The sequence below is a fragment of the Amaranthus tricolor genome, chromosome 13 (assembly GCF_026212465.1).
Source record: "Amaranthus tricolor cultivar Red isolate AtriRed21 chromosome 13, ASM2621246v1, whole genome shotgun sequence".
NCBI lineage: Eukaryota > Viridiplantae > Streptophyta > Magnoliopsida > Caryophyllales > Amaranthaceae > Amaranthus > Amaranthus tricolor.
Window position 1 is genome coordinate 9,400,311 of NC_080059.1, and position 12,239 is coordinate 9,412,549.

Sequence of the window (12,239 nt, forward strand, 5' to 3'; positions counted from 1 at the left end):
ATTAATGGCAGGTAAACGCGGTGGTTCAAATGGGTCAAAACGGAGCAAATGGTTGTCCCAGAATCCCAGCAAAAGATGGGGAGAGTTGTTCTTCCTTCTTTATACTCCTTTTTGGTTAACTCTCTGCCTCGGCATTGTCGTCCCTTTCAAATTATATGAGGTTTTTACTTTTCTATTGCTTAATGTTGTCGATTTTAGGAGCAGATTGTAGAAATTAGTGTTGAAGATGCTCAAATTTGATAACATGTTTCTGTGTTAACTTTTTTTATATGGTTAAATCAACGGGTAATCGGGTATGGAGTCATTGATTTGGATTTGAGTTATAATAATTGAATGAATGTTTTGATTTGATTCAATGTGCTAATCAACAGAATTTCAAAGAGTTGGAGTACTTGCTTTTGGCTATGATTTCAGCTGTACCATCATTTGTTATTCCATTGCTTTTTGTTGGCAAGGTAATTTCTTGTGTTCAACTACATCTATAATTATATAGTCCTTTTCTTTCTCCTTCCATTGTTTTTAGATCCACATATGTATCTATTCCATTCCATTTCATTACCTCGATGCCGTTAAGGTGGGGTTTTAGAGTCAGATGTACTCAGTCTTAGCCTTGTTAGTAATAATATGGTATGCTTATATACCAATCTGTGACATGGATATGTGTCCAAATATCCTACTTGGGTTTTGTGAAATTTCCATGTTTAGTCTAAAAAGAAAGGTGGATTGACTCTGACTTGTATGGATACTGGGTTGATGACCGTGACTTTGTGTCTAAAAAGAAATGTTGAAGTGCCATATTATCTTGTCTGGGTTCCTAAAATCTGGCATGAGTATTGAAGCTAAAAACAAAGTATTCGAGTAACCTAGGGTATATATGGAGTATCTACATATTGTAAGTTCTTGAACTTTATTAAGTCACAATACGCATTTAATGTCGAAGTGTAACAATACAATGCACTGATGGCAGAATAAAGGTTCAATCCGCAAATGTTTTTATTAATTTAGCTTATAAATGTATGTATGATAACCTAGTCATAAATTTTAAAAGTTTAACCTTGTAAAAAATCCTTCCCTGAAAACACACAAACACTGCTGAATCAATGATATGTTTGGATGGAGGGAAAGAGAGAGAAGGAAAATGAAAGGATCTTATTTATTTCGTTTGAATTCCTAAAGGGGAGGAAGATAAATGGAGAGGGAAACTCCTTCACATTCTGTGATTTAGATGTTTATGTGATTTATTTGACTCTCCTTTATAAACTATTAGTTTGTTGAATTGATTATTTTATTTTTCGATTTTTTTTTTCTAGGCTGATAAAGGCACTCCATTGAAGGATCGTTATTGGGTGAAGGTTAGATTTGTTTTGGTCAAAAATGCTTACAATTTGTTTCTTATTCGATAAGATGAGCATTTTAAAATGGGCATTCATCGATTGTTTGTTAGATATCATCAAAACCAGGGGTCATATATTAATGTTTCCGGGATTTTGACTATTCCAGATGTAGAAGCCTTTTGAAAATTTGACCTATCTTCCACTAGACTTGCTTCAACAGAGTTGTAATCATATATATGTTCTATATTGGTTTTTCTATTGTCGCTGGTAAAGGTTTTATGCATTTACAGAAATAATTTCTTGAATTAAAAATTATAGTGTTGCATTTATAATGTACTCCATTGAAGCTGAGTAAGCTTGTTGGTGTCGTATAACATTGTTTTGACATCCTACCCAATCTTGATAAATTACTCTCTTAGTGTAACATAATTCGCTAGTTGATTCGCTTTTTGAATTTGCAATTCGCTCAAAATTACCCTAAAATAACCCAAAACCTACCATAATTTGCTTATTTTGATTTGCGATTCGCGAGGAGATTAGTGAATCATGTGACAGTCTCTTTAATTTTATTTTTGTTAGAGGCATCTTCATTAGCTTTGCCTTCTGTTAATTTATGATTGTGCTACTTTGCAATAGTGGATTGTAGATTTATCCAAGTGCTCTTAGATTCTTTTTGGTGCCTATGTAATGGATATTGCCTTTTTGTTGCATGATATTTATGTATTTCGTACAGGATGGGTGAATTTTAAACTGAAAAATGTTGTTGACCTATTTTACTGATTTTCTAGGTTTTTTTATCAAATTGGGTGATATTTTTTTGGCAAAATATTTATATTACCATTGATAGTGAGAAATTACAAGGGGAGCCCTCATTAGGGACGAACACAAACCACTAGACTACAAGAGCATTAAAAAAAAAGCAACCAAAAAGACCAAAACAGACTAGGCCAAAGGCCCCATACTACTAAGGCCTAAAAAACAAAGGAATCGAGCAACCAAAAACAAAGACCACCCAACAATACATCCAAGCCCATCACCCACAGCTCAGATAACCTAGCAAGAACCTCAACCAATAGGGAAATCTCAGCACTTCATGACAGGCTTCACAGCAGACACACAACTATCACAACAGACCCACGAACAACTCACTAAACACACCGACACTGGACCCCCAAAACACCACCTCACAACCTGACAGCAGGTCCAAAACCCCAAGCACCAGCCGAGCATGACCTGACCAATGTCCCACGCAGCTCCCATCTACTGCCAGAGAAAAGACAGAAGCCAGAACCAGATCCGCAAAGCACAACAGATCTGCCCTCCCTGCACAGCAAGCCAACAGAAACCTGAATAGTAGCTGGACTCCAAATACTCCATAAGCAATGCTGCAGCATAACCTGCCTGCCAGTAGCCCCAAAATCACACAAGCCAAAACACCAAGGCAGACAACACATAACGAGCAAACCCACACAGAAAAACGGAATATTCCTCACTGGATATCAAACATCAGAAACCAGCAGCAACCATTCATCAGAAAGCTTTGCAGAAACAGCAAACAAAAATTTGACTGATGTTGCATTTCTATATTTGTGTTCTTTCCCCCTTCAGTGTAGTACTTTAGTTTTCATAAGGTCTTTGCTGCTGTTTATTCGATTTTTTCCAAGCAAAAAGCCATATCTCCATTGCAATCTAAGCTCTGCATCTTGTGACATATTCAACAGTGCAAATTCTTGATTTGACAGGCCAGCATCTGGATTGTGCTTTTTAGTTATGTGGGGAATTACTTTTGGACCCACTACTTCTTCAAAGTATTAGGAGCTTCATATACCTTCCCATCATGGAGAATGAATGATGTGAGTGACACTGATTTATACGTTGAATCATATTCACTTGCCAATTCTGAAGCTGGATTGTATATCATTTCTTTGTTGGTGCAGGTGCCACACACAACTTTCCTGTTGACTCATGTATGTTTCCTCCTCTACCATGTTGCTTCAAATATGACACTTCGAAGATTACGCTATGCTCTTGCTGATGTACCTGAAAAAATTCGATGGTTGATGGAGGGTGCATGGATACTAGCACTATCTTACTTTATTGCTTACTTGGAGACTATAGCAATTGCGAACGTATGTTGACTTTTTGATTACTTTTTTCTATTACACTATTAATGTTTATAAATTTTTCATTCCGTATTATCTGTCTAGTAAAATGACAATGCACTAGTTTTGTTTGTTTCATATATTAATGCACTTTTCTTGTCCGCATAACCTTGTGCGTGATTATAAAAGCATCTAACAGAGAACAATGGGGGAAGTGTCTGATTTTGTGCACTTATTTTAGGTCAATCTTTTTATGTTGACTTAAGTGTGTCCTAAATATGACCTGTTGGAAAATCCCAATTAAAGGGTACATAGTTGAACCTTAAAAATCATTGCCAAATATGGGCCAACTTTTGTTCTCGGGCAGTGGCACAATTTGTTGATTCTTTCAGCTCTTTTTATCAAAATCTGCAATTGTGCCGTTAAAGTGTTTTCTTTATGTTTTAAATTTGTGCTTGGTGAGGTCTGATAGGCATGGTACTCTGCAGGCAGCGCATAACCTTATTAATGCTCGAGCGACTTAAGAATTTGCTGATACCTCCGTTATTTATTAATAGCTACACTTCACCCTTTTATGTGAGAGTTTTTTGAGCGAAGTGTAGCTATTACTAAATAACAGAGGTATTATGTATTTCATGCTGAGTAATGAACTCCTTTGTCGCTGTGATCCACATATGATCTCTAAAATGTATCAATGTCTCTTATGCAGTTTGTGTGAGTGACTACTGTATCCTGAAAGGATTTACGGTTCACTCTGATGGGTATTAGATGCTTATTTTTTTCAACATGTGCAGTTTCCATACTATGATTTTGTAGACCGAGATGCCATGTACAGAGTTGGATGCTTGTTCTATGCAATCTACTTCATCGTAAGCTTCCCAATGTTTCTAAGGTGAGCCAATTGCGTGTTGCATTTTGTGGAGCATTTATTGACATTTAACCATCTGAGCGCAAGTATCTCAATGCTAATTATGTCTTCTCTTGTGTGATCTCGTCTTCGTATGCTATTTTTACAACTTCAGAATTGACGAGAAACCTGGAGACAAATGGGATTTAGCAAGGGTTGGCATTGATGCTCTAGGCGCTGCAATGCTTGTTACGATAATACTAGATTTGTGGCGTATTTACTTGGGACCTATAGTTCCGCTTCCTCAGGAAAAGCAGTGTGCTCAAATCGGGATGCCTTGGTTTTCGGAACATCCTATTTCTGCTTGACATCTTGTTATCCACAATTTCTGAGGTCAAACAAGAATAAGAAGAAAATGTTGTACAACTCGGATTTCCCCCCTTTTATAACTATACTCTTTGGCGGCAAATTTCTTCTTTATTTAGGGTTCGAATCCATTTGTGAAATTGCAAAGCTCGTGTGGAGAAATCATCTTGAACAATTCGATAATTTATTGAAACACGCCAACATCTGAGGTTGTTTTAGTTGCATTGCGCATCTACCACTCGATCTTGACAATGTAGAGATGTTAATGGGCAATAACTCTTGTATTGAAGTCCTTGGAATAGGGCTAGTAGAACCAATGTTTAGTTCGGAAAATGCATTAGTCCTTACTCCTTACGGGCGTTTTATATGCTCCCGAAATAGTGAAGACTACACGCTATCTAATAGATTGAGATTTAAGCTTGTGTTTGAGACTGTTCAATGTATTATATAGAAAGCGGGGAAATTTTAGGTACATGTTGATGTTATAATGCAAAAAAATTGTTTTAGCCTTCACTTTGTAATAACAATGTTTCTGTTTTGAATATCAATCAATGTGAAGTTTCCATTGGCAATCTCATTTTGCCTAAACATGATCTAATTTCAACATTTATATTTCATGATAAATCATGCAACACTTGCATGTTAAACATGATCACAAGAACTCCACATAAGAAAATTGTAGAAATTCAATATGCTTAATTTTAGTTCATAGTGAATTAGGGATCTGTGTGATAGTCTAAGTAAATAACTGTGATTGATTAGGAATTTTTGATCTTTATAGTACTCCATTAGTAAATAAACATATGTAATTTTAACATTTAAAAGTAGGTTTTTTTTTAACCACTAAAATTAATTCGGCGCATATTTGCTTTGTGATATTCAATTTTTACCTTAATTTTATTTTGAAACTTAGCTGTTAGAAAAAGGGGACACGCATTTTTTATTTTTTTCATGATAATTGAGTTATTAAGCCCATATAAAGACGCGTCTCACGATAAGATCAAATTAATGCAATACAAATCAATGTCAATTTTAATTCTGATCTAGTTTGATTTGTTTTAAGTCGGTGCGCATCCTACTCCCTATTCCCTTCTAATCACTCTATCCTTATGGATTTGCCTACATTTCTATTTTGTTTTGTCCCTTTTACTTTGCAACATTTTCATCTTAAGTAATATATCCGCTAGTTTCGATCCTTATCCACATATCTTTCAAATTCTTCTTCATTTTAATCTTATTTAAATAATATAATTTTAATGTTCTCACCACTTTCTTAATTTTTTTCCAAGTCATATAAATATCATGGCATATCTATCTATAATTGTTACTAAAGCAAAACACGCTAACATCATCACTATTTAATATTGCTTACATGTCACAACCTCAACATAAATTTTCCTTCTAAAACTCAATGATGATGTCATTGTTTTTATAACTAATATTTATATCTTCAGCTAGTCTCTTGAGAGACTATCTCTTTGAGAGACGCACTTTAAGTTCAGCCCATTAAAGATTAATGTCTATTTACTGTATTTTTAATGCCTAATTATATTATCCTTAACGCTTACTTGCCGTATCTTTAATGCCTACTTTTAATATTTTAAATGTCTACTTACGTCATTCTTAATGCCTACTTACAATATTTTAAAAACAGCTGGTCTTGGCCGAGACCGTCTCAAATTGAGACCAAGAGTAGGTCCAGCCAATTCGCGCGTGTATCAAACTCACAGCCTTCTCTCGTTTTTTCCTTTTTCTGGGCATTGTTCAATTTTAATCTTAAATGTATCAATTTTGACCTTAAAGGGTATCAATTTCAACTTAAAGTAAACTTGAAACAGATCAATTTACATAAAAAATTTAAAATTTGACCTATTTATGATCAATTTTGACGTTAAACTGATCAATTTCTACCTAGATATGGTTCTGTTTCACAATTTGAGTATGAAGTTAATAAAATGGCATTATTTTATTATTTTATGGATGAATTTTAAACAACAAATGAATGGTCAATAACACTATAAATAATAGCATTAAAACATTGTACAATACAACTACTTTTATTCAATGCAACATGATGGTTCTAATGGAACATAAGAGTATTTGTAGTCTTTAATTATCGATCAATAATAGTAATACTACTCTTTCTTCAACATATATATATATATATATATATAGGGGAGAGATCCAATGAGAAGGGGTTGAAAATGAGAAGGATAAGAAGGACTATACACTCTTGATTTCACTAAAATAAAAAAAATCTATGGTTACGATTGAGCCAAAAACACATAATTGTAACAGTAACTATGTTACACAGAAAAGTAACTATGAAATAATTTTTAAAATGTTTTCAGTTTATAACATAGTATCATTTTTTGTATATATAGTAACAAAAAAATCAAACAAAAATTTTTCTCATCCTTCTCAGTTTAAAATCTTCTTATTTGATATATATATATATATATATTTGTAAATATTTCAAATTGAATATGTTAATAGTTAATTATGACACATAAAATGACAATTAATGTTTTATGATCTAACTCAATTTTGAACGTATAAGCTTCAATTATCGTTTTCAAAATTAAGTATTTCAAAGTCTATAAAGATATTGTATAGGTTTTAATTCAAATTGAATATGTTAATAGTTAAATTATGATATATAATTTGATAATGATGTTTTATAATCTAACTCAATTTTGCAATTATCGTCTTTAAAATAAGTATTCAAATTGTATAGATATATTGTATAACATTTAGTTCAAATTTAATATGTTAGTAGTTTTAACACTATTATTAATAGTTTTATTGACCATTCATTTGTTGTTTGAAATTCATCCATAGAATGATACAATAATACCATTTTATATAACTTCGTTCTAAAATTGTGAAACAGAACCATATTTAGGTAGAAATTGATCAGTTTAACGTCAAAATTGATCACTTATAGGTTCAAATTGAAATTTTTTACTTTAATTGATATGTTTAAGTATTACTTTACGTAGAGATTAATACTTTTAAGGTCAAAATTGATAAATGCTCGGAAAATGGAAAAAATAAGAGAAAACGTGTAATGTTGTTACACGCGCGAATTGGCCCGACCCACTCTTGGTCTCAATTTGAGACGATCTCGGCCAAGTTTTGGTGTTTTAACAAATATATAATGGGTCGATCCATCTCTCACAAGAATTTGTGTATATCTTTGACATTATTACCTTCTAACTGTGACTATAATATTATTCATATTAATTAATTTAATACATTTTAGATCACATCATCTAATATAATAAAAAACCATATATAGTTTTTTCAATTATTTATAAAATCTTATCAATTGAACTTATTAAATGAGTATTATATAAGTGTATTGGAAATTTTAAGTTGGTTAAAAGATAATATACTTTTATGAGGAGTTTTTTATACATACTATCGGAATTGATTACTTAAATGCAATACATAATTATAATACTCCCTCCTATTCAACTGAACTGTCCCATTTGACTTTTCACACTTGCCGAGGCAACATTTTAACTCTTAATATCTCAAATTATGCTTAATTAAAAATTATAAAAAGTTGATATTAATAATCCTTGTATTGAGACGAATCAAACAAGATCCCATATGACTATGTTTTAACTTATAGATTAAGAGTAAAATACAAATTAAGAGTGATAAGTGAATAGTGCCAAAAAAAAGGGACAATTCAGCTGAATAGGAGGTAGTATGATCTAGGTTGTGACTATCTCTATACAAGTCACTTATATTTTTTATGACAAACAAATAATTTTTTTTGTTTAACTTTTATAAAATAATTTTACATAAATATTCATGTTAAATCTATAACTAAATTTTCACAATCATCTACGCGCACAGTACAAAATATGATACAAATCAAACAATATATGCAATGTATAAAATATGATATAAATCAAACAATGTATGCAATGTATACAACTATTTAGAATAAAATAAAATATAACTATAACATAAAATTTATTTCTTAAAGTTTTAATTTCTTAAATAATACAAATATGTCAGTAAATTTAATAAAGCCGTGCACCGCACGGTCACTGTCTAGTGAAGTATATTATAGAATGTTAATTTGTTAATTGTTAATTGTTGACAACGCCCAACAAATGTTAAAGCCGAATTCATAATTCCCGCTCGTTTTTGTCATTGCCGCCAAAATTTGCCCTAATTTTTCTCAATCGTAGGTTGGTGAAGGTGACTGTGGAAGCCATGAATACGAGAGATGTAACTTTGATATCATCTGCTACTCTCATCGGTGCTTTAGCATCCGCATTTGTTCTTCGCTTCTTCTTCGACAATCGTAAACAGCATCAATCTTCCTCTAAATCGGTTCAACTTCCTTCTACTCGGTCTCCTTTCGATCCTTCCAAACGTCTAGGGTTTGTTTTCATCTCCTCCTTTTTCCTTTTTTTTAATTTTTTTTATACTATTCTACTTGTTGATTAGTAATTTTGCTATTGTTAATTGTTTGTTGTTGATTACGAACCGTAAATGTCATAGTTACTTATCTTGGGATGACTATTTTATGGCAATCGCTTTCCTTTCAGCTCAGCGCTCCAAAGATCCTAATCGCCAGGTGGTTATCACTTTCCCTCATATCTAATTTGAATAGACAAAATTTCTACATGTTTACTTGAATTCATTTGTGAAACTTTCAAATAATTGAACAAAGTTTTTGGGACTATGGGAGTGTTTGGCAATTAGAATTTGGACCAATGACTTTTAGCTTTGACTTGTTTGACCTATTAATTTTTTTTTAACTGTTGAGCTAGCTATCAACCTAGTTGTATACAAAGTTATTTAACCCAGAGGCCAATAAGCTAGAAAAACAATCAAAAGAGCTACTTAGATCATTTCCTTGATTATGAAATAAAAGCCTTTTTAAGAAGTTGTTTTTTTTTTTTTTTTTTTGCTGTTTGGCAATAGGGATAGGCCATTTAGGTTTCGGGTCAGATCTACTTTAGAAATTATACGCTGTGCATGCACTCGTTGTCTTGCCAATCATCACAACTTTCCTGATAGAGTTAATACCCATGATATTAATGTCAATGAGCACAGAGAAATGTAGTATAATAGTAATCCAAGAAAGAGTATAGAAACCATATATAACTTATTTGACATTCAATGAACCAAAAGCCAAAGTTAACTAACAAGTTATACCAAAAGCTATGCATATTTTGTTGTAATGATTTGAATTCTTGTTGAAACATGAAGACTAACTTTTTTTGAGAGAACAGTTTGCAATTTGATCAATTTGCCTATACTTGAAGCTAACCGTTGATGTTGACAATTGTTGCTGTAGGTTGGTGCTTGTTTGGTTAGCCAAAATGGTGTAATTCTTGGTAAGATATCATCCTAAAATTATTGATCTTTATCAATGTAAGAACATAGATTTTACAAGTACATGGGGTTCATAAACTGCGCTTAATATGCTTTCTAGTCAGGCATTGGCTATAATGGATTCCCCCGAGGATGTTCAGATGATAAGCTTCCATGGGCAAAGGCCAGTCTTTTATTGTTTGGAAGCTAATTTGAAAAGCTGTCTAAATCTTTCCATTGTTTTAACAATTGTTTCTTTGGACTTCAGAAATCAAAAAACGAAGATCCTTTGGAAACCAAGTATCCGTGAGTGATGCAATCTCTCAGATTGTTAGAAATTCATTTTAAACATGGTTGAACTTTTCTTAAACTTTCTTTTGTGTCAGTTATGTTTGTCACGCAGAAGTGAATGCAATTCTCAACACCAATCATGCATCAGCTGCAGGACAGGTAGACTAGAATAGCCTTTGTTATATTGACATTCAGATGAAACTTGTGTAAATTCCCTTAAGGCCATTTTGTATTCGGGGTTTTTGTTTTCTGACAGTACATATTTGCCATTGTAACTGTTACTTTTCTTTTCAACCTTGCAGAAACTTTATGTTACGATGTTCCCATGCAATGAATGTGCTAAAATAATTATTCAGGTAGTCCTAATGACCCTACTTTCAGAATGTAGTAGTAGTTATATGTATGCTGTGACCTTCTGATGCATGCAAGCTTGTGGTACAATACAACTGTTATGAGATATCCGAACTTGTATACGCATTAGAATTTAGGACTGTCCTCGAACATAATTTTGATCAAACGATGCAAACTTGAGAAGGGTTGGTGATTTTTTTCTAATACATTTCTTTATAACAGTAAAAAGAAAAAATCATTGGACTTCCTTCGATTGGTATTTGGTATCATGGGATTCAGCCAATTTTTTTATCATTGGTAAAGATGGAAAAATCATTTGTCTTTTGATGTGCTGATCCGCGATCTAAGAAGTACGACAGTTTGAATTGTCTTGCTTCATGGTTCAATGTTTTCTTCCAATTTGTTTAGTCCTTGTATGAATTAAACACTGTTTATCCAAAATTATTGATGTGGACATATGAAAGTTATTATGCATGTACTATGGCAATTGGTCTTAAACCAGGCTCTCAGTTTCTTTTTTTTTGTTTATGTGTAATCTACGAGCTCATATACTCCAAATATTTTTCATTGCAGTCCGGTGTTTCTGAAGTTATTTACTTTGTAGAGAAGAGGCTTCCAAATTCTGACAAATGCTATTTTGCTTCTCATAAGTTACTCTCGTTGGCTGGTGTAAAGGCAAGCTTTTTTCCCTCTTTAACAATTGTTTTTAACTGTTTATGACCGATCTCCTATCTTTTTTCCGTCCTTATTTTCATCTTAAGACCAAGGTAGCAAGGTTAAATGACTCATTTCAATTATGAATAAACAGTTCTTGATAAACAAATAGTGATGGTTTAATTTTGATAAGGAAACTCTGATTAAATCTCTCGTCAAAGACAGGATCTATACTTGATGTTTGTTGCTGTAACTAGCAAACATATCAGAATTCTCTCTATATTAAGTCTCTTTGACCTTTAGGAAATTGAGAAGAGTTGGGGATGTCTGCAAATTGGCATCCAACTTCAAAGCTTGCGTTTAATGCATAATCCAGGCTTGATCATATGCCGAAAGCAGATACAAATTAACAGTTTTTTAAGAGTCTAGGCTAATTCAGTTGTGACTGGTTTGTAATACAGGTCAGGAAACATCAACCTCAAATGGGTCAGATCAATATAAAATTTGAAGAGCCCTGAAGAATTGTTGAATGTTGCCATTTGCTGCCCTTACTCCATCACACTTGCAACTCGAATTAGTTTTGATTGTAGGACGCTGGCGACTCCATTTCTTCCTATCTTCGTATTTGAATATTTACCTCCAAGTGAATTCAACTTTCAGTGTTGTTCTGATGAAAAAGAATGTATAAGAAACAATGAAGAATTATATGTAAGCCTGAATATAGGAACAAAATCCATGGTTGAACTTATCATACTTTTCTTTCTGCATTTCTGTTACGAGCGAGTGAAAATGTTGCGTCACTATTTCTGAAACCGTGTACCATTAAGAAGCCTAATTTTACATTAAGTATACAAAGTAAACTCTTCACTATAGAGGTCCTTTTGAACCTTGTTATGATGTTGGCTCATTTTAATTTATACAAATGATTTCATACATCAATCGTCTCCT

General features: G+C 32.9%; 2 protein-coding genes across 2 annotated transcripts in view; both read left to right on the plus strand.

Moving 5' to 3' along the window:
* The window catches only part of LOC130797692 (cycloeucalenol cycloisomerase), a 5,507-nt gene extending 270 nt beyond the window's left edge, over positions 1-5,237 (plus strand). The window contains exons 2-8 of the mRNA XM_057660398.1: positions 12-160; positions 372-455; positions 1,311-1,352; positions 3,077-3,187; positions 3,272-3,463; positions 4,231-4,328; positions 4,459-5,237. Coding sequence (XP_057516381.1) covers positions 12-160; positions 372-455; positions 1,311-1,352; positions 3,077-3,187; positions 3,272-3,463; positions 4,231-4,328; positions 4,459-4,651 — 869 coding nt within the window. The 3' untranslated portion in view covers positions 4,652-5,237. The remainder of the gene's footprint in view (positions 1-11; positions 161-371; positions 456-1,310; positions 1,353-3,076; positions 3,188-3,271; positions 3,464-4,230; positions 4,329-4,458) is intronic.
* A 3,542-nt stretch (positions 5,238-8,779) lies between these two features.
* Positions 8,780-12,157, plus strand: LOC130797695 (uncharacterized). Its single transcript, XM_057660400.1, has 9 exons — positions 8,780-9,055; positions 9,177-9,252; positions 9,979-10,018; positions 10,121-10,179; positions 10,264-10,301; positions 10,382-10,445; positions 10,589-10,642; positions 11,211-11,312; positions 11,753-12,157. The coding sequence occupies exons 1-9, from the start codon at positions 8,886-8,888 to the stop codon at positions 11,807-11,809; spliced, it is 660 nt and encodes a 219-aa protein (XP_057516383.1). The 5' UTR covers positions 8,780-8,885; the 3' UTR covers positions 11,810-12,157.
* Positions 12,158-12,239: the final 82 nt, after the last annotated feature.